Source organism: Thalia democratica, chromosome 6 (assembly GCF_965202585.1).
Source record: "Thalia democratica chromosome 6, ktThaDemo2.hap1.1, whole genome shotgun sequence".
Classification (NCBI taxonomy): Eukaryota; Metazoa; Chordata; class Thaliacea; order Salpida; family Salpidae; genus Thalia; species Thalia democratica.
Genome location: NC_139170.1, coordinates 37,406,385 through 37,433,199, shown reverse-complemented (window position 1 = coordinate 37,433,199; position 26,815 = coordinate 37,406,385). Strand labels below are relative to the sequence as shown.

General features: G+C 23.6%; 1 protein-coding gene across 1 annotated transcript; it reads left to right on the top strand.

The window, feature by feature from the left end:
• The first annotated feature begins 9,162 nt into the window (after positions 1-9,162).
• On the top strand, positions 9,163-13,641 carry LOC145839034 (uncharacterized). The gene is made up of 5 exons (XM_082946648.1): positions 9,163-9,253; positions 11,608-12,285; positions 12,652-12,794; positions 13,063-13,366; positions 13,553-13,641. The coding sequence occupies exons 1-5, from the start codon at positions 9,163-9,165 to the stop codon at positions 13,639-13,641; spliced, it is 1,305 nt and encodes a 434-aa protein (XP_082802774.1).
• Positions 13,642-26,815: the final 13,174 nt, after the last annotated feature.

The following is a 26,815-nucleotide window of genomic DNA, read 5'->3' as shown; positions in this document are numbered from 1 at the left end:
TGATTCACTGGTCTTTTGTAAACTGATGTTATTGCCAAAAAAACCCGACTAGTCAGATAAATCAGTGTTTTATCTTCGTTAAATAAGTTAAAAGGCCGCTAAAAGAAAACAAAATTTACATTAAAAGGCGGTATACAATACTTGTGGCAAATCTATTCGTTTCCCTAAAATGTAACTTTTTGAACTTAGGCTTATAAAACATCAGTAAAAAGTGTGGTGATATGGCTAAAGGTTTACTTTTTATGTTAAATTTATTTTAATAAACTTAAAAAAGAGTAAATCAAGATATTATTTTTATCTTTTAATTAACTGTTTATACACTCTAGTATGACTAACTAATTTTTTTTTATTTTAATGAGTGCGCAGCTCTTTTAACTTTTATCAGAAATCAAAAGTTTTTATCAAAAAATATTTAGTATCATGACAACCAGTTTGAAATATATCATAAAACTAAAAGTTTTTTTGTTAACTAGTGGAATAAAGTTTCATAAAAAAAAAAACAACAAAAATACAATTATCATGTTTTTGAACAGTTATTTGTTAAAAATTTCATTGAATTTGAAAATAATAATCTTTTCTTAACGGAATATAAACGACAGGTTTTTATTAATCATTTATTTTTGTCCTAATTAGACTGAATCTATTTCGTTTTATCTTTTTTTAGTTTTTATAAGAAAGAGACTTTTTAGTTGGCCGGTTAAAACTTATAATTTTGAAATTATTACAATAAATAAGTATCTAAAATGTTGTTTTCTAAAAATCAAAACATATAATTAATAAATATCTAATAAATTAATTTGTTTAAACTAAAAAAATAATTGTAATAATACCTTTACGAGCATGCTATTTAAAGTTTTTTTAGAAACAAGAAAATATATAGTCCGCATTTTACTTCTAGTTTCAAATTTTTAAAGCTTATTAAAGGAAACAAGATTCTTGTAGGTACAAGTTTTGATTCTTCAGATTGAGAAGTTATACTGATTTTTTAAAACTTGTTTATACATATATTTGTAATTTTCATTGAAAACATTTATACCTTTCTGTTCTTAAATCTTTGGAACTATTTATACTGTGTTCTAAGCTAATTCTGTTACCTTCTTCATTAATAAAAAACTATAAAGTTTTTTTTTTAATAAAAATGGTTTATATATTTTTAAATAAATACAATGACATCTAATTTATATAAAGTATGTAAAAAAGCTCTTAGTCCAGTTAAAACAATATTGTTTTCTCTTAAGTGATGTATTTAAATGTTTTATAATAGTTAACATACGGAAGTACTTCAACAATTAATTTGACAAGTTCGGACTTTAAATGACAGTGATACTCAATCATAGTAGTTGGAAGATTGAATAGCGGAAATTTTTGCTAAACTTAAATATTCAAGTATTGCATACGTGATTTATCATTAATGCGATTATGTTCTCATATAATAATATTATTTGTAATGAACAAATAAAAACAATATCAGTTATATGAAATGCTTGAAAACACGTACTTTTATTTACATTCAGTTGAAATGTATAGGCTTTAAAATACGATTTCATTAAAAACTAATTTTAACAATGTTTTAGATTTATCCTTAACACAATGTTTTGTGTTCTCTAAACTTTAATTTTTCAATACTTTATTGATTTTAGTAAAATAACTGTTTTTTTTATATATACTAAACAAATTGACAAGCAAAAAGTAATTCAGAAGCCGGCAAGCCTTTGCCCGTCACCGGACCCGTCCTGATGAGAATTAGCTCAAGTTTTAATATAACAGTTATACAAAAGCAACTAAACACAAATAAAATTAAAAATTTATATAAGTTTTGTCATGTTTTAATTTTTGATAAAATATTGAGTATAGTTTATACAGTATATGATAATACCATTCAGACTCTTCCACTACTTACTTTTGGTGGAATGCAGTTAATTATGTGTAGAAAAGCTGCATTATATATTAAAATTATTCTGTATAAAATAAAAATAAACATTGCGTTTAGTTAGCATAATTAAACTTTTAGATTCAGGTAGTATTTAACAACTTAAGAATATAATCTATTATTAACTCAGGTACGTCTGAATAAGCCTTTGAAGTTTACAAACACAATGTAAAACATTATAAATTTAAGTAGCAACTGGTTAGTGGTTATAACTATACTATAATTTAAAATAAAAAACTGTTTTAATCCTTCGTAAATTTTACTTTACTCAGAACAATTCTTTACTACTGAGTGATGTAACTCAATTTCACATCAAAAATGTTTTTTGAAGGTTTTTAAATAATTGGAAAACGTATACTTGAACATTATTTGTTGTAAGAAAATAGTTAAATCAGTTAATAGATAATAAATGTTTGAGAAAAATAAGTCCTATATATAACTGTTTATTGACTGTTTAAAAATAAGTTGTTATTAATAAAACTTTTATTATTCAAACATCAACTGACTATTAGTCAAAGAGGATTCTTACCGACTAAAATTAGTTTTTTTCTCTACAAAATTTTAAATATATACTATTTTCGTTGATTTTCTTAAGAAACGATTCAGTAATGATTTCAGTAATTCGGTTATTATGTTTAATTAAAAAAAATTAAAGTAGCTTAAATTGTTAATAAAAAAAAGTTTGTGTTTAATCTCAAAAAAAAACATTTATGCATAGCAAATTCTATTAGTGTTAGAATAATTTAGTTATTATTTTTTAGTGCTTGTAAAAGTAGATTTAGTTTTTTTATATACAAAGCAAAAATAATTGATACTTTCTAGAATATAAAATGTGAATCTTATCAATTTAATACGCTTACTGAATCACAATAAGCTTACTCGCTATTTAGCTTATTTACTTTGTATACATCAGTTGAAGCTTGTCTTCTAGTTTTGAGATAAACATACAAATCTGAATGAATCAAAAGATTAATAGAAAGCACCTTGATAATGTTTTGCGTGGGAACACGATTCAAGAAATTACAATGATATTATTCTTTGTAAGTGATGTATTATTAAGATTTCTTTGATACATATTAGTTCACAGAGTTTATTAATTTTTTTATTAAAACATACTTAATACGAACTTAACTAATTATATTAATTATAGTTGTTTAAAATAATGCTTAAAAAACTCCATATCATTTAAAACCCAGTTTTAATATTTTAAATTTCTAGTTTTAGCAACTATTTTACTTTAGTGAAAATTTATTTTTTATAAACGTATAAGCAATTTTTTTTGCGAATTTGTATATAATTATTAAGCATGTATATACGTTTAGTTTATAACAAAAAAATGTTAACATTATAACTTTAAAAATATATATATATACATATATCTTTATATTTATTATAAACAACAATATCGGTCACATATTTTGCTAAAATAATTTTCAAGTGAAAATCAACAGTATTTTTACTAAAATATACAGAGAGTACATTTTACAATTTTTAAAAGCATTTAAACGTTGTTATAACTACTTAAAATGTCTAATTGCTCTTATTAAATATTTAATAAAACTTTTACAGTTTGCATTTTATTTTTATTTTTTCGAAGTTTTAATAAAACGTTGTGTACAAGAAAGTTGTCAGCTTTATTTTGAAAATAAAAGTTTTTTTCTATTATTAGTCATTTTGTTACACCGTATGAGATTTTATCATTTAACTACCTTTTCTTAGACTTTTTGTTACGTATAAAGCTAAAGTATATCCTTCAATTGCGTCGAAAATATTTACTGTTTTTGATAAACTTGTACGAAAATGCGAAGTCTAAAACAACTAAGGAGTAAAAATAGAATCTTTACGAATAAAATGTCATCTCAACAATATTACAGTCATTTATTTTAGCTAAACCTTTTATTTCTGAGAATAAAAAACTTGTTTTATAAGTCCGATTGTTTGTCTTATAATTTAGATTTTAATAAGCTAACTTTACATAAAATATATAACATAAATAACAATTTTTATCTTTGCCGCACCCTTAATATGTTTTTTTTCTTTTTATGATGAGATAACTAACATGAAAAACATTTAAATTTTTATTTCAAAGATTAAATAAACAGTTGTTCATTACTTATGCTACTTAAAACACATTTAAGTATTCTCTAACTCAATACATAGTTATTTTATCTTGAATAGATGAATAATGAACTAAAAAATTTTTTTAAGTTTTAAAAGTTTGTCGATTCGACTAAATAACCATACTGAATTTTTTTTAAGATTAAAAAAACAACATACAGCACTCAGCTTAAGTGTTTGTTTAAGATAATCAACTGTTTTAAACTGACTTTCACATATTCCATAAACTTAAACTTTTCTAAAAAAGATAATTTTCGTTATGTTATAGTTTCTAAAATAAATTAACTGTGGCAAGCATGTAATAAAGAACTTCCCTCAACTCCTTAATATGGTTTTTCTTTTAACATAAATAATTATTGTTAAAGTTGTGTAAAGCTGTATTAAAATTACGTAAACTGACTATTAACTTTATTTATATAGCTTTATTTTACAGTTTTAAGTCGTTAATTAATGAGATAATCAAATATTAACGTGTATAAATAAGATAAAAATATATAGTTATTTGTATAGCACTAAAACAAAAATAACTCATCAATATACTTGTGGTGATAATGTAGAAACAATTATTTTACTTGAAGTTTTAATTTAACAAAGTTTTCGATACAAAAAAGTTTAATGATTGCTGTTTGTAACAATTAAATTTTAAACCAACATCTATTGTTTTAAATCTCTGTTTGTCGTTTAACTTTACAATATTTTTGTTGTAAGGTAACTTAGATTGACTAATAATAAATAATGGACTTCACACAATCAACTACAACACCATCCGAGATCTTAGTTAGATTGACTTTAAAAATATCAAAAAAAGTTTTTACAGTATAATTAAAAATTAAATTTTTACAATAATAAGAATATAAAATATTTCCTACATTTAAATTATAAAATTTTTTGATAAAGAAACTAAACAAATACACAAAAAGATTTATAGAAAAACAATTGAAAAAACTTTAACTAAATAAGCACCAAAATCAACAAATCATAAAGATTCAATTGACCATAAACTGAGCTCGTAGCCAAGAACTAGAATGTAAAATTAAATAAACAATTGTCTATGTTTTAAAGTGCTTTGTAAACTGTCTAACTTCAAAGACAAACTGATAATTTATCATTACGAAATAACGTAACATTATATATTTTGCTAGTTTTATTGTTATACCTTACTTTATGAACTCTTTTGTTTGCTTTAATTCAAAATGTTGATTAAAAATAAAAGCCATGGCTTTTGTACGATTGATAAATAATGTAAATAAAAGTTTTTAGATATATCAATACTTTAGTCAAACTTATTATACTAAGTAAATTTTTTCATATAACTGATTTTGAGTTTTATAAAAAATATTAAAAACAAACCTACATAATATACAGTAAATCCAAGCAGTTTATTTCTTTTAGTTTCCGTAGAACTGGTTATTCGTACACTTTTATAACGTTAAAGCTTTGCGTATTGTTTTTTAATGGTTACCTTTAGCTGTAAGCTTTGAATGTTGAATAATAGCCAATGTAATAAGTATTGAACTCATCAAAGTAAAGCTTCAAAATTTAAAGAACTTTTTGAAATATTACAAGTGAAAAAAATTCGTTTATATGTATGAATGGATTGAAAGTTTACAATTCAATTTTATTAAATGACGTTAATAAGCGAAATTTTAATATACAGTTATATGTGAATAGTTATTTATCTTACATTTAAAAAATATGATTATAGTAATATTATTACTTGTACACGTATATATATATTTTTTCAAAATCAATTATTTATTCAAAAAAAAAAAAGCAATTTTTTTCAAGTTGTTTGTGCAAACTCAAGTAGATTATTTTATCACAAAAAAATATTCACGTTCAAAGTGTAAAACACTTATTGTTAGACTAATATCAAATATAAGCGGTTTTTTTTCTAGAAACAGAGAAGTATAAGTATTCTGTTGATTCAAAATACAATATATTAAATTTTACATTAATTGTACTCTAGCAACAACATCTACTGATGCGTAACTAATAAAGATTGAAATTTTAAAGGTATTAAAACTTTCAAGTTAAATTAATCCGATTAATAAACAGTATCTAAAACTTGTAACTTGTCCTTTAAGTTTCATTTTATTTACATTGCTTTTATAAAAAAATTGCGTATTGCTTGGTATATTAATGTTATTATTTATTTATTATATTATAAATAATTTTAATTAGTGATCATGACAACTAGCCTAATTTAGCTAAAAACAGTTGAACTAAAATTAATTCAAAAATATTGAGAAAAATTTTTATTGACGAATTTATTATATAACCTAGTCATGTTTGGTATATATGGCAGTTAAATTTTTATTTTTATTTATGTAAGTAGGAATTATAAAACTTGAAAGTAAACTAAAAAAGTAGCTTTTTATAAACAATAATGTTAAATAAGGTGTTCCTTACGTTGTATATTTGGTTCTTTTTAAGTATAAAAACAATTTATTTTATTTAATTAACAATCAAATAGAACGTGTAATTTTCAAAGAACTGTACGTTTGTTTATTTTTCTTAATATTAGAGATAAATTGTTTAAAGAGTAATCAACTATATTTAAACGAATACATACTTTTAATCAACCGTTTGATTTGATTTAAAAAATGTACACTAAACCCTTATAAAGTATAAAGGGTGAAACGATTAGACATTTAGATTAAATTAGTTTATTAACAAAATTATTTAAGTAGCAAAGTACAAATTAAATTATTAAAAACCATAATATTAACTTTTATTATCTTAATTATACTAATAATAGAACTAAAGTCAAAATATGTTAGCAAACTTAATAAAAACCTAGAAAAATATTCTACTGATGTAACTTTTGATCTTGATTAATTAAAAACTGTTAAAAAGCACTATTTACAAGTACGTTGACATAAGTTTCACTTTTTTCATTTAAACCTGAAGGTAGTTTACAGTTAGGAGACTTTTGATTCACTTATAAAGATTAGAAATCGTTTCATCTAACTAGTTTGATTTTTTTTGCAAGAGTATTAGTTTATCTCAAACTGATTACTAAATAACGGTAATTCAACAAACTTTTTTTCGCTTTTAAGTTCTTTTACAAATAGTTTTATTTTGTTTTGGTTTATCATTATAACCTATTAAAACGTGACCTCCTTTTGAACTCGTAAAATATATATAGGATATTCACTCAGCTTTTATGATTAATTTTATGATTATCAGTTACTTATATGGTCAACTTTATTTAAATGTGAAAGAAATGAAAAAAAAAACTAATTAAAATTACTAAAAGTTAGGCTTTAATGTCGAACAGCAAAAAAGTGACAAAATTAAAGTGGATTTTCACTAATCCTTCTTAAAATCTTTTGTAAATAATAAATAGATATGTTAACTTAAAACTTTGTTAAATATTAAACTTTGTTAATTTAAAACTGAATAAAAATATTTTAGAAAAAACAAATAAAAATTAAATGAGTTTTTTAATTTGTCGATTTTCCGAAATTACTATGAAAATACTTTTGTTATGGTAAAACGTTTTGTATTTTTAGAAGTTCGTGTTAGACAAAAACATTGATATTTAAATGTTTTAGATATTTTTTTGTAAACTTATTTTAATATAAAACCAAAAACACACATAAAACATATTAAAGTTTGTTTAATTATTGTGAATTAAGGTTAGAAGGTCGATTGATTCAAATTAAAGTTAGTTTATAAAATCGAACAAATGATAAATAATGAGTAGGAATGTGAATAGAAAAACTAATCTAATTTTTTAGAATTCTTTAAAAATAAAGAAAAGTTCCACGAACTATATATCAGTAAATTTTGACTGATTGATTATTTAAAGCTTAATAACAACTACATTTGAGCTTTTAAGTATTTTGTCGTTTAGATTGAATAACCAGATTTTGGTAAAATAGTAATCAACAATTTTTATATATGTTGGCAGTTTTTGGCGCCTTTTGATAATCTTTTATTTGCATTGAGATGTAAATTAGTCTTTGTTTCTAATACTGAAAGCTAGTTCAAGTTTTGAGAATGGAAATATTTACATAATTGCCTACGTAGAACTTGTAGTAAACTTTGCTTAAGTTTCTTTAAACAGATAGCAAGCTTTAATGAATTTACTTTTCAAAAGAATGGTTGTGTTTAAATAAAACAAAAGTCAGACTACATAAGCAAGTTGAGGATAACAGTTAAATGTATTTAAAAAGTGTTTAAAAAGAATAATGCAGTTACAATATAGTTTTACTATTAACATGTCATTCATAATCAACTAGTTTTTTATTAGAGTAAAACTTTGTTTTGACTTGTTAAACACTGTAGTGTTTGTTAGAAGTGCTTTTTTTAGTATCTTGAGCAACATATTTAATAAAAGATAACAAAGTTACTTATTAATAATGTCTTTTAACTTTATAAACATTTTTAGTAACACCTAGCTTTGTATTCACCGGGTTAAATTAAAATAGTTTAGAATAGTTTGTGTATTCACTGGAAAAAACTTCATAAGACTTATTATAAATCTTTAACTTGTCTAATGTGCTGTTTATTTTGTGTTTTACAGTTGCATTAAAACTTTATAGATTTGTTTGAAATTTATGTTAAGTTAAACTTATTTAAAGCTTTACGAATCTTTATTTTTATTTTACAAATTGAGCGAGCAAGAAAAAAAAAGGATTGAGAGACATAACAAAGTAAAAAAGGCAATTTCACACATTCCAAAATAAGAAATTGATTAATACTATAACTTTAGCAACCGAGAACTAAAAGGATCTTCGGAAGTCTTCATAAAGTAAGTTAACAAAAAAAAAGATTAGACTTGTGAATTCAATTAATATTAACTTTTTATTCTATATATTTTAATTTAATTTGTTATATTTAACTAGTAAACTTTAACGTTTAAAACTTTTGTTTTAATAGTATAGTTTTGTTTTAACATATTTTTGCAAAAAACTAATTTCAATGCATACTTAAAAAAATTTTTTAAAAGGAAATATTTTCAATTATACTAAATTTTTAAAAGCTCATTTTAAAAAGCTAACATATAAACAAAAAATGTATGATATTTATTTCGTCTAGAAAAAATTCTTCAGTCGAATTTCTGAACCTAATGACTAAACTTATCAGGAGACAAAAGTTTGAAAATGCTGCATTCCCCAACACAACCGCAACATATTGGATTCTCTACTCCCATAGCTAATCAAAACATGATGTCTACTATGCCTAATTGTTCAGGTTCTACTATAGTTAGTAATTATAGAAAAATACTTTAAAATAAATATTTAAAGAGCTAGTACCAAAATTTTTAAATTACTTCAAATTAATACTAATTATTAGATTTGTCTTAAATAAAAAGAAACAAAAATGTGTAGTCATTAATAACAGTGTGATTGTTTATAGTCATTGTATATAATGACTATAAACAACATAAAAAATTGTTCCAAAGATCTGGTGAACGAAAAAACTTTTCGGTTATCGAGTCATACACCAGGATACAGTTTAATGTCATGTTCAGGTTTTAAGATAATAATACTTTTTTCAATGACCAAAGTAGTTACTACACATTTTTTCAATTACTTTATTTTTTGTCGTTGGGAAAGTTAAAGATTTCCGTTTTATAAAAAAAGAAAAAAAATTACAAAAATTTTAAAGTTTATTTTACGAATAATGTTTCGCTTAATAAGCTAATCAGTGCTCGAATAAACTAAAAATTTTGAAAAATTATAACTAATAGTCAAAGAAATTAGATTTTAACTTAAGAATTTACTTAAAATATTGAGAGAAAATAAAACATTCAATAAGTTTTAATCTAAGTTAAGAAATATATTTACTTTAGTCTCTTCTCACTAAAATATATAATTGAACTTTTGTTAAACCATTTTTATAATACTTAAATATATAAAATAGTTTAAGAAAAGAACAATACGAACCTGAAAGCTAGGCTTTTAAAGTTTCAAGGTGCAGCAATAGTTTCAATTTGATAATTAAAACATTCGTTGAGAAAATGTAATATAAAGAAGATTTAGTTTGGGTAAAAAGCAGCAATTTTATTTCGATTGAAGTTCAACAAAGTATTTTAAAATATTTATTCAGAAAACGTAACCGGGTATTGTACAAAAACTTATCTGTTTTATTTGCCTTTCGGTAATTCTATTCACACTCACGTGTTGAAAAGTTTTCTATTATTTTCAATCTGGGGTGCACGAATTTGAGAAGCACAAAATGGGGAGACAAATCGTTCAATGGGGGTTGAATTCGTGACGTAAGAAAAAATTCGTTTCGGATGATTTCATAACAATGGCCGTCTTTTGCAATACTAATGAGTTTTGATCTATAAAACGTGAAAAGTGTCGAGTTAATAAAAAAAAAAAAACTGCTGGTATTATGAGCTACTTGCAGGTGCAAAACAATTTTGTAGTTTTTTATAAATTAATTTTAAGTAGAATTTTATGTATTGAAAACTCTCGCAAAGAGAGCTGTTATCTCAATTTTTAACTGCAAATTAAAATGATCTTGCGTTATATGGAATACCCTGCATATTTTTGTTTTGGCCAAAATAAATCAAACATTCATATTGTGAGCTTTAGTTTATCAGATTTTTAGAATATGCAATAAATATGTTTTTATTTTTTCCATTAATCATGCAAGCTAACTTTTCTAGTTTTAAGAAGTTGTTAAGTGTACAGTACCATAAACGAACTTTGTTAAAATTTGAACATATGCAAACTATATAAGTTCTTTACAAAAAAAAAACGTATAAGAAAAAATTAAACAGAAAACAATGTAGGTAAGAAACAAAAGCTTAAAGCAAACAAGTACAAATCGGATTAATTACCTCTGCCATTGTTAAGGGTGGTTTTTATGAACATTTAAAAACAAAAAATTTTCATTTTCGGCTATCTGCCAACTCCAGTAAAAATTATGCAATAAAAACAAGTAGCTTTGTTCACATCATTAATTAAAAGGCGTCGGTAAAAACACAGAAAAGCTATCAATTACGACCCTTACTAGCATTAGTGTATGTTTAGCGTGTAAAATTTTCAGCAGTTATACGTCATACTTATAAATCACTCGACAAACTACTTACCTGTGTGTAGACGAAAATCTTCCCTCAAATACTTGATTGGATTAAAATTTCAACACAAGTGTTTGTTGCGTGTGGTGGCGACGATAATTAAAATCCTCACTGTCGATTACACAAATTTTTTGCACTAACGGCGTTCTGGACGAAAAATCATGATGAATTCATAATGTTTTTATTTTGTGTAATTTCTGTACAAAGGTTAATCAATTAAAAATCTAAACAATTGAAAGTTATAGAATTAAGTTGAATAAAGCATATTTACTTTTACTTTTGAACTTTACATTTGCGAAAGATTATTAAAACCTTTAATGGGGCTTAAGGCAATCGACTCAGTAAAATTATTTCTATTTTAAGTATATAAATTTATAAAATACTACTAGTTTATACAATACAAAAAAAATTTAAAGCTAAAGTCCTATCAAATGTAAACTTATGTCATATGTATAACCTGCTTTTTAATTTTTTCTTCATAAGTTTGAAAAGTAATTTATTATTAATTTCCCAGGTAGTTCCTACGGGGAAGTTAATCAATTGGGGGGAGTTTTCGTCAACGGCCGACCCCTGCCAACCCAGATGCGAGTGAAAATAATCGAACTGCACAAGACGGGGGTGCGACCGTGCGACATCAGCCGAAACCTGAGGGTGTCGCATGGTTGCGTCAGCAAGATCCTGGCCAGATTCAACGAGACCGGAAGCATCGCGCCGGGCGCCATAGGGGGCAGCAAGCCGAGGGTGACCACGCCGAAAGTGGTGGAAAAGATAAAAGAGTACAAGGTGGGCGACCCGGGCATATTCGCGTGGGAGATCAGGGACCGGTTGCTCAGCGACACGGTTTGCGACAAGTTCAATGTTCCCTCCGTCTCCTCCATAAGCAGGATTTTGAGGAACAAAGTGGGCAATGTGCTGCATCCCGAAAACCCCCTCAACCCTAATTACAAAGCAAAAAAGAGCCCGCCGCAAGCAGTGAAGAAATGCGATCAGACTGATGTTAAGCCATCAACCAATCAAAGCTCGAGTTCGATGTACAGCGCAAACGACACTTCAGGATTTATTTTTCCTCAGGTGTCGATGAAGAGTTCTGTGCAGAAATTCGAAAACGTTTCACATTCTTCCACGATGAAAAGTTCGAGTCAGTCTCAGTTCTACACTCACTCGATACCTGAAATACTCAACTCGCAAATTAGTTAGTTCCAATTTATAATCAAATATAACCTCAATTAGTAATGTTATATATAATGAGGTTGAAAATTAAAAAAATACTACGCCTTCTAATTTTTATTTTGCACAAGCAAATTAAGAAAAAGTAACAATATATCTGTGCTAAAAATAGTAAGAAACTAATACTTTAAAACTAATTTAAAATTTCAACATTAAGCGTAACTGCAGTTTGTACAGAAATACTTTTACAACTTAAGTTCAGTTAAATTCTTATTTACTAACTTTTCGGTGTTGTAATTTTCCTACACTTATTTCGTGAAAAATTAAATTACGATAATCAGTACAAATTTAAGAGTTAGCGGTATGAAAATAATTGTAACTGTTTTTTAAGGATACACAACACCATTTAACGGGTACAATCACCAGCCGAACAACGCGTTATATTTTGCTCCGAAAATCGAGGAAGAATGGAAAACAGCTTATTACGGACTTGCACCAGATCTTACATCTTGTAGTTCCAACACGAAATCTTCAGTGAATAAACAGTTGACACCTATAAAATCATCGGGCGAATAAGTGTGTAAATTTACTCAACTAATTTCAAATAATTTTTCTAACAAAGTGTAGTAACAGTATTTTTACTAGTTACAGCAAATCAAAATAGAATAATTGTCTTGTCAATTCAATATTTATGGAAGACAACAAATGTACTTACTTATAACAATTTAAGTTCTTTTTATCTTAACAGTGTGTTTTATACTCATAGCAAATTTTTTGAGACAACTTAATTTATTTTTTACAGGGGTCGCCAACTCAAGCATCATCAGCTTTTACTTCAGTGCAGCCATCAAATTCCTGCTACAACCAATCAGTTTACGATGCTCACAATTTTCACCACCAACCACCCCTTGCGCCACCTAGCAGCTACATCCAGCACCCACAGATGCAGCAGTACGGTTCTGCTTATTACAGTACTGATATGTATCCCGTAATTCAACCGGGATTGCCGGAAACTTCTGCCACTAGGAGTCCCCATTCATCCGTACAATCGTTCAATTCGATGGAGTCTGCTTACGACTTTTATGAAAGTCAGAACTGCCAACAGAGTTAGTTTGAAAAAGTTGTTTAATGTATCTTAACATTAAAAATAGAAACTTTTTGTTACAACAACATTAAGTCAGTTTTATACAAAAAAGTTAGATTTTATAAAACTTGGTTTTAATTCATTAATAAACAAAGTATATTTAAAACCTTAGAAAGCTACAGAATCTTATTTATGTATTTACTATTAGGATTGACTGTTTTGGAATCTAACAGCAACAATGGAAAGAGTCCATCACAGATTTTAGTTCAACAAAATCTAGTTGAGGAGCAATCATAAAACACATGGAGACAAAAGTAAACAAAGCGAGATAGGGTAAAGCAAAAGTATCAATATAAAAGCTAAAAAGATAATTATTACTAAATGCTAAAAAAGTTTTAATTTATTTATTCTTTATAACATAACATCTTACTTAGACGGTCAAAGTATAACATGTTCAATTTTTTACCAAGAAACCTTGAACTGTTTTTTTTTTCTTAAGCTTAAAAATGTTAACACTTAAGATATTAAAACTTTATACATGTATGTAACTATGCAAACTATAAAAAGTAAGTTTTTTAAGCTTTTTGTAATTGTGTTCACATTTTATTTAGTTATGTTGGTAGCAAGAATTTTTACTTCATTCTAAATACCTTTTTAATTCCTTTGTCGCCATTGTATATTTTTAAGATGTTGTAGTTAAGCATTTATAGACTTGTAAATTTTTTAATAAAAAGCTGCATCTTTAGTTTAGAAAAATAAGCAAATAATTTTCAGCTGCATTTTTTTTTCATACATTTTTTATTATTGATGCTGCAAATTAAATAATTTTATTAAATATATAGTTGCTAGTTTAGTCCAAAAAAACTTGCTTGATTTTGATATTTAGCTGCATTAACAAAATTATACTCTTGTTTTAGTTATTTGTTTAAGATTTAAATATTTTGTAAACTGCTGTTTAATGGTCGGTTTAAGTTTCTATTGCACTTTTATTGATAATTGTTTTTTGTCGCTATTGTATACAGTTTTAATAAACATGTCTTTTGTTGTTACCTTCACATATTGTATACCATAATATTTATTTAGCCTAAAGTGAATTCTAGTTAAATTTTACAACTTAAAACATTTAAAGTTTATAAAAGTTGTAGCCAATGTATAGTAAGTAAAATATTAGACTACCTTTGTTTTATACTTCTCTTACTAGTTTCAGATAAACTCTTAGTACATTGGTTAGCCATAGCTGTAAAATAATAAACTCATTTCAACTTAATTTTGATGACATGAATTATTTGTTGAAGGATAAAAGAAAACTAAGTTAGAAAACACAAAAAATACATAACTTAATGTACAGAAAGTTTATATAGAACAGTAACCTTAACGAGTATTACTAACTGTTTTGCTTTAAAATAACTTGAAACTTTACTGTTTTACTTTGTAATGCTTTATTACAATTAAAAATTTTATAGAAATTTATTAGAAATAATTTGTATTTTTGTATTTAAGACGATTAAGAAAAACTTTTTTTTGAAAATAAAAGATTAATACTCCTAAAAATTCAATATGTCATAAAAATAAAAGTACTGCAGATGATTTCATTATTTTATGATGTTAAAGGGAAATTTATAAGTTAAAGCTACTCAGGCAATTTAAAAAAAAAGTTTGTTTTTATTTTGAATACAAATACTTCTACCACAGTTAGTTTATTAAAACTTCCTAGTTTTAAAAGAAGAGTAAAAAATATTTTAACTTTAAATTAAGCAACATCAAAGTAGTAGTAAACTTTTTTATCTTCATATAAAAACTAATACAAAGCATTTATTTTTTGATAAACAGTATATTATAATTTTTTGCAGTGAAAAGAAAGAATTTTACTGATTTTATACTAAATGACTTTTTTTCAAAGTTAGATAAAAAACTTTTTGTATAGGTATATATTTTGTTTGAACTTAAACTAATTCATATTCAATTGTATAAAATACTTAAAAGTATATCAAATGAACCTTGACTCTTATATTTATACGTTTGCAAGTAGCATGCAATTATCAAAGGATTTTTGTGTTTGTTTAAAATAACAAATACTGATGGCCTTTTATAGAACATCTTAAACTCTAATCTACTTTAACCAAACTAAAAAAAAAATATAAGTATAGTCCTTTATTTTAGTTGTTTTCATCAAAATAAAAAATATCAGTTTTTAGTTCTTACAAAACTAGTAATAGTAACCTATTAAAACTAAACAGTTAAAATAAGTAAATTATCATAAGCTACATTTTTCTATACGTTATTTATATATATTCTTTCAATACTTTATTAGGCAAATTTAGTTGTATAAAAAAATAAATATATATTTCTCTTCTAGTAATTGAGATCTCTTCATTTGTTTTCAAAAAACTAAAACATATAAAATACATAATTTATGTTATTTAAAATTATTCTAAATACTTATTTCATAGAAATCTAACCAAAGTGTCTTTTTTTTTATTTAGAAGTGTAGTTTAGTAAAGTTTGATAAGTTTATAAAACAAATTTCAAAGTGTTTATTTTAATTTACATACAAGTTGTAGCAATTTAGTGTACATAGAAATTTGAATGACTATATACAAGTATAGTACACATGTTGTACAAATTAAAATTCTTAGTATAAGCTGGACAACTAAATTATAGTCGATAAAGTAGTTTACATTTTTTACAGCAATAAAACTTTTCCAAACTTCAATAAACATCGAAAATAAGTTAAATCAAAATTTAGAAGTTTTTTAGTTTGTTTAGTCCATTATTTACTTTAAATTGAAAATAAAATTTCTACTAACTATTAACATCGAAAAAGCAATACTCATGTTAAAGTTAAATAACATAAATTTACTATTATTAAAGAAGAATGTTCAGTACAGTATAACAACAATGTATAAAGCTTTAAACCAAAATTAGTTTTATTTACTTTTTAACTTTAAAAACAAAGTACGTTTTTTTTTATTTAGATTTTTTTTTACTAACCATTTTATTTGTTTAAATTCTAAAACAACCAGATAATAAAAGTTTTAAAATAATATTAAATACTTATAAATCGTGAAAAATTAAAGTTTCTAAAACTTGTTTTAATTCTATTTGTTCAATAGTAAGTTAGCTCATACTTTATATTCTGATATAAATTTTTACTCGATGTTAAATAACTTCAAAATACTACAAAAAATTTCAATTTTAAATTATTTATAAAAATTCAATGTCAAACAGTGCTTCAGTATTTTTTCTAAAAGGCTATATATAACCCTAATAAAAATTTTAACTTGTTAAAAGATTTAAATAATTTATTTACGGAGTGTTTTCTTATGCAAATAATTATGGCGCCAATCTTGAGTAAATATGATTGATTTATGCAGTTTCTATTGAAAAAAGAACTTATTTATTCCTTGTCTTTAAAAAATGGTATTGAAATACACCTAAAGATAAATGTTATTAACTGATGAGCTTAAAGTAAAAACAAAACATATCATAAATTATATTTCTTAAATCGGATTTATTACCTTTTTTTTATAGTTGTCTATCTTAAAAAGAATACATTTAAAACTTAATTATTTATAACTGATTTTCAAAATTAAAATCAAAACTCTTCGTGGCTTTTATTTAAATAAATGTTTGGACAAACGAGAATTTATAAACCGTTTTGTTTAAAAGCAAAAAAATCTAATACTATACAATTTTTTTTCATTTTAGGTTTAAAGTTTTATTTTACTAACAGTTAAAACGATTTAAGATGAATATATGTTTTATTATATGATGACAGCTTTTGGATACATATTTTGAAACCAATTTTTGAAACGATAGAATTGCCAAAACTTTTTTAGTAAGTACAATCAGTTTTAATTTATATCTGTTTAGACTGTAATTGGTAAAGTGTAGAATTATTAGCTAAATTTAAAAATAATCATTTTATATCTTTATAAAAGTCTAGTGAAAAAAAATCTTAAGATATGTTAAACTATCGTAAAATATTTACTAAAAAATGTTGAAATAGAAGATTATGGTTTTTTTTTAGTAAATAAATCTCATTGAAGCTTTAAAAATAAAAACAGTTTCGCATACTAGTGAATTTTCAAAATACATTGTTGGAAAACAAAATTTAACTTAAACAAATCTATTATTATTTAGTGTTATTTACTACGTTGTAAAAAAAAAACAGAAAATTAGAAAACTTGAAAATTAAGTTGGTAAAACCTGAAAAAAACTTTTATTTAAAATTTTAGTAAATTTGTTTAAATGCAAATTTTATTAAGCTAATATAAACAATTTTTATTTATTGTTTTGACATATAAATAAAATTTTTTCAAGGTACTTATGCACATACCTTATTTTACTAAATTTAGTAATATCATAAATATATAATTTCGTAATATCATTTAGTAATATAATTTATGTATATTATAATATTTAAAAAAATATTTTTTACAGTCTTCTTATTTTTAACTACTAGCTTTTATTAACATATTAGAATTATAAAAAGGTAAAGTTAGTTAAACTTAAAAGAACTGTAAAACAATGTGAAAAAGGAACCACTAACCTAAGTTAATTCTAAATGTTTCGGAAAAAATTGTTAAATGAAGTTTTTTTAAAGCTCTTAATGATAAAACCAAAACTATTTCGACAAGTGTGTTACATCAAGTCTCACTAGTTTTAGTATTAATAAATAAAAATCAAACAATTTGAAATTACTCTTTTGTTTTCGTAATCTAACATACATAAGATTTCAAAAAAAAAACATACACAGACAAACAACAAAAGACAGATTATTTATCTAGTGTGATAATTTATGAGTATATAATAATATAGTGTGTATGGTATTATCTAGTGAGGATTGATTTTATATTGGTAAAAAAAAAATTTATTGTGAAAAATACATATGGCACTTCGGAGGATTTAAAATAACAAACAAGAAGAAATAAGGTCTTATTGTAATGTTTATTCAGTAGTTGTGAGAAACATATGTCATTGATTAGTTTATTTTATAAGAATTAAGAAACAAAGTTGTAAGTAGTCAAATATCATAAGTATTACCTAGTTTCAATAAGCTTTTAGACAATTGATAAACTTTGTTAGTAAATAAAATATAGATTAAAAGAACACCGTTTTATGCTGCCTGTATTTACTTGAAAACATATGTTCATTTACAATATTCGGTTTAAAAACTTAATTTTTGAGTATGTATTAGAATTAGAAAGAACTAGAAAAAACTATTTCCAAAAATATTTTATTTGATATTTATACATTTATTTAATATTTAATATTATACATCTCATTTATTAAAAATATATAATTCTATTTGATTTGGTGAAGAATTAATTACGTACAATTTACGAGACTTGGTTTTTTGTATAACTTGATAAAAGTTTAAATATCTTTCAACACAAGCTATTATACAGAAGTAGATGCACTGAAAGTCGAACATGACTTTTAAGATTTATTTGTAAAATAAATGTTTCTTTTAGTAACTACTTTTAGTAATAATAAAAGTTTACATAAAAATAATAGACTTAGACTCTAAGTCTATTATTTTTATGTAAACTTTTATTTTTAGTTAAATATTATAGTTCTGCGAGGTTTTAACACATAAAAAAGTAGTCAAAACATAGTCAAACAATTTGAACAAAACAACAAACCATACCAAACGATGACTAAATATGAAAAGATAAATAGTCTAAACTAAAATAAATTTTTAAAAAAAATAAAAATATCTAGCCACGCTTTGGTATATTTTGATTTATTACTGCCTATGTGTGAACTTGATAACAATTATTTTAAATCTTTTAAACGTTTTGCCATTCAACTTGAATCTTCTGTTTATAGTAAACATTTAATCAATTAATTTTATTTATTTGGCAACACAGGCGCCAATTCTTAATCTTTTAGTTGTATATAGATGTAAATTAATCATTACTGAAATTTAATGTTCAAAACCTTTGAGTATTTTAAATGTTAAAACTTATTTTTTATAAGACAATCTTCCTGTAATATTTTCGTTTTTAGTTTTCAATTGAAATTAAAAACGAAATTATTTATCTTTATATATTATGTAAAACAGGCGCCAATCCTTAATCTTTTATTTGCATTAAGATCTTAACTAACCTTTACCAAAACTTAAATTAAAACTTTGCATAGTTGAACTTAGACCAATCTAAAGTAACTTGCTTAAATTGTTAAATAGTTTCTATATGTCTTTTAACATTATGTTGTTGATTATTTAATTTTTGTTTTTGTTTATGCTAATGTTTCTTTGTAATTTAGTCTTGGTGTAGCACTGAATTATTGTTTTATAAATTTTTTTTATTAATTTTTTATATATTTTAAAGTAAATCTGATGCTTATAAGTCTAGCTAAACCAGAATATTTATTTAATACTTATTTTAAAACTTTTGAATGAAACCAATCTATAGTGCGTTGTTTAAACTATCAAATATTTTCTATCTATCATTAACCTTTAACATTTTAAGTTTAGAGATGTTTAGAATTAAAACATAGTTACTGAAAAAAATACTTTACTACAACTTTGATCATTTTTATCCAATACCTTTCCTCTAACTTTAAATATCATATAACATAATAAATTTTTTATTTTTAGTTAAAATATTTTTATCATATAACTTTCATAAGCTCTTGATTTTCACTATCTTTATCAAAAAATATTAAATATAACTTATCTAAAACAGACTTAGTTAAGGTTAAAGTTATGAATTTTAAACATTAGGTAATTAGACTATAAATTTAAGAAAATAAAATCGAAACATTAAAAGTCAATCCAAAAGTCTTTACAAAAAAAAACATTGATTATTTGTAATTATCTTCAAAGAACAAAAGTTAATAATCAAAAGCATATGTTAACTTTATTATTCATAATATTTGTCATATTAAAAACAATAAAAGTGTAAGCCTTAAAAATTTAAAATAATTTAATTTTTAAACATTTTTAGATTTAAATTAAATTGACTATGTCCCCCGAAATTTGTCAGAAATAATCAAATAGATATAAGGCGTGAAATGGAAACCTTAAAATACCAAGAAGAATGGTTTCAAATGATTTATAATTAACTTAGTAAGATATTATATAAATTTTTTATAACTATTTTATACATACAAAATTGGAAACGGAAAAGAGAAAAATGTTTAAATTAGAAAAATAAAATAAAATTTAAGCATGAAAATATTTGTTTTTGATAAAGACTGACTAAAATTTTATACCTTATACAATATTGATAATATGCTGTTTTATTTAAGTTTTGTTTATTTAGAAAATAACTGTTCAATCATTCAGAATTGTCGTATGCTTTAACAAATACAAATATACGTTAGTTTTTCTCTAGATAATAAGATTAGTATATAAAAAAAACATATTCATATTTTACTTACTTTAACACTATTTGTTGATAAAAATATATAAAATTTCAAAGTAAATATGTTTTTAATCGATATCAATAAAGTATTATATTTAAGTTAACATTAATATATTTTAATTATCAGGAAAAAAAACATAGTAAATTTACTCAACATACAAAGAAACCTTTTAACTGTTTCAACATCAATAAAAATCACATAAATTTGCCGTTTATTTAATAAAAAAATACCCGTAAAGACAAAGTTATCTCAAAGTGTTAATCTAATCACTAATCTGCGCCAAAAAGCCTGACCCTTGCTAACTAAAAACTACAAAATGTTATTGAATTACTGGTCTTTTGTAATTTTGTATACTGATTTTGATGCCAAAAAAACTCGACTAGTTAGATAACTTAGTGTTTTATCATTTTTAAATAAGTTAGAAAGCTGCTAAAGAATATGTTAAAAGGCCGAATATAATTACTTGTGGCAAATCGGTAAATAATTTCCCTAAATTATGACTTTTTGAACTTTGTTAATAAAACACTAGTAAAAATGACATAATACGATTTTATGTTTCTAATCAAATTTAGTTTATTTAGTTTTAATAATAGTCAATGTTTTAATCATAACTTTTTTAACTATACAAATATTTTATAGACATTTTTAAATTGTTATTAACGCAGATCTTTTGATTTTTTTTTGGATGACGAGAATTGATTAAAAAAACATCTAGTGTAAAAAAAACATAATATCTTTTATCATACTCTAAAATAATTCTTTTGTTTGATTTTTATAATAAAACTTCACAAAAACTTTAACAAAAAAAAAGAAAAAAAAGAAAAACCTATCATATTTTTAAATAATGGTTTGTTGAAAGGTTTATTAATTTTACTAACTGTAATTGATGTTTTTTTTATAGTTTTATAGTTAATTAAACGACAAAAACAAAAGACGCTTAAGATATTCGGTCCTAGGACCTGGTGCTCAAATTACTAACTGTAATCGTTTAAAATACTTGACTTCGGTAAGTTTGTAACAAAGTTTTTAATAAACTTACTAATGATTTAACTTACATCTTAACTAACATAAATTATCTTTGTTTTGTTATGTTTAAACTTTTTCAACAACGTTTTATTTTCAGTTGGTCGGTATAAAATTTATACATTTAAAATTGTAAAAACAAAAAATGTTAGACTCAAAATTTCATAACAAATTAATTGATTTTGATAAAAAAAAATTGTACGAAGATGCTACCAAAAAAACAAATTAGACATTTGTATTCACATCATGGTACCTTATTAATATAAAATATTATAAATTATTCTAAACTAAATTTTATCGGTTAAACTTTACATGGAGATTAAAAATTAGTCTTACAAACAATCTGTTTACAAATCAGTTTAGATCTAAAATTATACTTATCTTTAAATAAAATTTTTAATGTTTATTTCACATTTGCTTTTGTTTTTTAAACTAAAATTAAAAAAATTGAACTTTGAATAATATGCAGTTGATAAAACGTAGTATCTAAACATATTGTTTTTATTTGTTATCATAAAAATAAGTTTAGATTTAATGATTAAGTTCTAACAAGGTGTGACGAATAATCATTTACTGAAAAGTACGATAAAGTAATTTGTTTGAAAATATCTAAATTGTGAAAAAGTTTAATTAATTGTTACCGAAAAAATATCAAAAAAACAACTTTGATTGAATTTTTATTGTCTTTTTATTTTCCATCTCTGTCATCGTATCACTGATAGTATAAATCATAAAACTTTGAAAACAGGCAACAAAACTATTTAATACTTTAATTTGAAAGCGAACAATTTGCAAAATCCTAAAAGCTATTTCGCTATTTTTTGCAGTTTATATAAAAACCAGCTATAGTAAACTCAGTCATAACCGCTAATAACATTTAATGGTATTATATTAAAGTTTAATGACGAACAAAATATTTTTACAAGATGTTCTCTGCATAATTAACAAGATTAATTAAGTGCAAAAAAAAAAAATAATAAACGAAACTTTAAATGTACTTTATTGGTTTTTATTTCAAGTTATGTCATCGAACTTTTAATAAAACTGTTCTTTGATTTTTTTAAAACTTTTAATACTCTTTGCTTAAGTAAACAAAATACCATACAAATAGATTATAGTAGCTTGTCTCACAAAAAGTTTTAATAGAACTTACATTCTAAAGAAAGTTTGTTTTTGATATTCAGTATACACTTAAGTATAGAGTCAAAACAAGTACTTACATATAGAAATAATTAACTCTTCCGAAAAAATTACATAACTTATCTGATAATTAGCATTCGAGTTACTATGAATAGTAAAACTTTTTTTTTATGTCAGCTACAACATCTTATAATTTTTATCTTAGATCCCTGTAATAAAGCAGTGACAAGTAGTTATTCCTGAAACGATACTCAAACAAAAGGCTCGAAATAATAATCAATCCTGAAAGTTTTACAATTAAACTGTCTAAATTATGCGATTAAAAAATGTTTGCTTTCACTTTGTAGATCTTGTATTAAAAAAATGTCGTCTACAATTAGTTATCCATCAGTAGTTTTTGTACTGAAATATATTACTAAAGTGAAAGTTAAATCGAAAAATCATTAGTCAAAAAACAAAATTTAAACTTTACTTATAAGTTCAAATTTTTATAATTTATAAAATAATACAAACTTTCTTTAGGGACAAGTTGCGATTCTTTAGAACGGTAGTTTTTATTTTGGTTTTTACATTTTTTTATATTTTAGCTTAAATAGTTGTTAGTTCCCGTTTTAAAACTTAAAATAATTATCATAATGTCGTAAACTAGTTTTTTAAATTACTTTCAAAATAAAAACTGTCGCATTTTTCTTTTAAGTTAAATATTTTTGAATAGTTTTTCTTAATTAATACAAACAAATCTAAAGTCAAATAAGTGTGTATTAAACCAGTAAGTTCAGTAGAAAAGTATTGTTTTTATCATAATTGTACAACTATAATATTTTAAAATAGTTAAAAATCGAAAGTATTTCAAAAATGTATTAAAAAAATGATGTGACAAGTTCGGATTTTTGATTATAGTGATACTCAATCATAATAGTAGGAAGACTAAATATGAGTATTTTGCAAAACTTAAGTATTTAAGTACGATATACATTATTGTTCATTACTTCAGTTGTTATGTTTTTAAGTATTTAAAGTATTTAAAATGCACAATAGAAAGAACGATAAATTAAGTAAAGTACCTGAAAGTACGTAAGTTTGTATCTAAATATATATATATAAATAAAAAATTAAGCACATTATTTAAACTTAATCACTTTCTACAGAGTCCACTTGAAGGGATTTCAAATAATTTATTAGTAAAATGCAATTTTTAAAATTCTAGAACATATGTTTCATAAAGACAAAAAGAATTGTATTTATCTCGAGTTTGTTTAATTTAAAATAAATAGTACACAAAGATGCAAAGGTTATGCAAAAAAACATAAAACAATATGACGTAATTATTGCTATATATATTGTTTATTGAAAGATAAAAAGGCGCTTAAAAAGTTTAGTCTAGCTCTAAGGACCTAGTGAACAAAAAAAAATTAAGTTATCGAGTTGTACACCACATGCTTTTATAATTTATTACAAGCTAAGAAAATATTATTTTCTGATCTGAACTTCTAAACCTTAGAAAAAAAAATCAATAAGATAAAATTTTAAAATAAAGATTAAACGAACATTAACTAAGTTACGTGTTTACTTAAGAAAATTCTATTTATAGTTTATTCAAAAACTTGTCTTAAAAAATAAAATAAAAATACAGTCTAAGCCTAAAACTTAAGATAATAAGCATAGAAGTACAGAACATTTTTATAATTTAAAAATTAACTTTAACTAAATTTATAAAAACGAGATAAACAATACTAATGGCAGACATGAAATTATTTGAAAACTAGGTCACAACTTTTTAAACAAGGTAAAATTGTAATGGGCTAAAACTATTTTTCGTTGAATTTTATCAGTATTTTATGTTAAAAGTTTGATTTTTTTAATAATTGAATGCAACATTTAAAGAAACTTATAATTGAATAAATAGAAAAAAAGCTATATAATTTTTATTACTTTATACAGAAGTTATTTTAACCATAAACTTGATTTAATTTTTATATATTAAACTGTAGTTATGAACTACTTAGTAGATGCATATTGCCTCTTACATTATAAAGTTTCAACTTCCTTAGTAAAATTTGTTTATCTACATTATCAAATGATTTACTTAAATCCAATAAGACTGCACAAAATGCGTCTGCCTTATCAAAATTTGACAGTACCCCTTCAAAAATTCTGACAAAGCCAAAGTGGTTGATGGATCCTGTCAAAAGCCAAGCAGTTATAACAATACATTATTTATTAATTGTACAACAGGTTTTTTATACAACTTACGAAAATAATATAAGTAAAGCTTTAATTTGTACCCTTAACTATATTTTGTTTTCTTCAAAACTTAAATTTTACATTACTTTATAGTTTTCCTAAATTTATTTTAAGTTTTTCATTATACAAAACAAACTTATAAGCGAAATTTAAAAAAATATATCTTATTTAGTAAATAAGATGTTGCCTTTGCCCATGAACGGATCCTACTCGTAAAGAAATACTTATACTTTAATTATAACAGTTACTCAAAAGCAACCGAAACACAAAAAAAATGAAAACTTTATACATTTTTTTTTTGTTTTATAACAATTTATTGAGTTTAATTCATACAGTGTATTATAAATGAATATAGATTATTTGACTACTGACTATTAGTGCTACGTACTTAGTCATGTGTAAAAAAGCTGCAAAATAAAACTAATGTATTGAATACAAAATCATAAAAAATCAAAAATATTACGTTTAATTAGTTAAGTAGACTTACAAAGCGCTAAGGTTTAGTTGAAATTCTACCGTTTAAAAATATAAACTACAATTGTTTTAGGTACAGTTGAGTTTTTAACGTTTAAAAATGAAAATTAAAACATGTTTAAATAAATAACAACTGGTTATCTTTAGTAAAAAAAAATGTTTAAATTTTGTTATATCATTTTAATTAAATAATAACAATTTCGACAAGATAGTTGCTAGCTTATTTTCACATAGAAAGTAAGTATTTGAAAGTTATCTTAATAACTATAAAATATACAAAAGTAAAAAAAATTGCTTTTAAAAAATATTTTACGAAAGTAAGTCCTATAAATACCTCTGAATTGATTTTAAAATCAAATAGCTAAAAAAGTTTAATACTTTGAATATTACACGATCATTAGTCTAAAGTGTTCTTACCGAACGATATAAATTTAAAATAGTTTTATTTTTTAGAAAAATCTTATTATGTATGACATTTTTGTTAGCTTTTTTAAGAAACAATTCAGTAAGTTTTCAAAATAATTTAGTTTGTTCAAGTTGAAGTAGTTTAAATTATTAATATTATAAATCTAAAACAACAATTTATTTTATACCTTTAAAAACATAAACTTAAACATAGCCAATCCTACTAACGTTAGAAAAAAATCAATTACTACTTTTTTATAATTTTTATTTTTTTATATACAAAATATTGAAGTATCCGATACTTTCTACAAAATAAAAAGTGAATCTTATTTATTTAATACGTAAGCGTATTAAATAAATAAGATTCACTTTTTATTTTGTAGAAAGTATCGGATACTTCAATATTTTGTATATAAAAAAATTACTGATTCACAAAAGGCTTATTCGCTATCTAAATGTTTACTTTGTCTGTATCAGTTGAAACTTTTCTTCTAGTTTTGAGATAAACATACAAATTTAGATGTATCAAACGACTAATAGAAGGTACCTGATAATGTTTTGCGTGGGAAAATAAATAATATAGTTACAATTATGCTATTCTTTGTAAATAATTTATTAGTAAGATTTCTATTATAAATATCAGTTTATAAAACGTTTAAAAATTTTTGTTAGATGCAGTAGTACGGTTCTGTTTATTACAGTACTGATATGCATCCCGTCATTAAACCGAGATTGCCGGAAACTTCTACCACTAGAAGTCCCCACTCATCTGTACAATCGTTCAATTCGATAGAGTCTTTTTCTGAAA

Coding starts and splice junctions, on each gene's coding strand:
- LOC145839034 (XM_082946648.1), top strand. CDS start 9,163: ATGCTGCATTCCCCAACACAACCGCAACATATTGGATTCTCTACTCCC. Junction 9,254..11,607: donor TACTATGCCTAATTGTTCAG/GTTCTACTATAG, acceptor TTAATTTCCCAG/GTAGTTCCTACGGGGAAGTT. Junction 12,795..13,062: donor GTTCCAACACGAAATCTTCA/GTGAATAAACAG, acceptor TATTTTTTACAG/GGGTCGCCAACTCAAGCATC.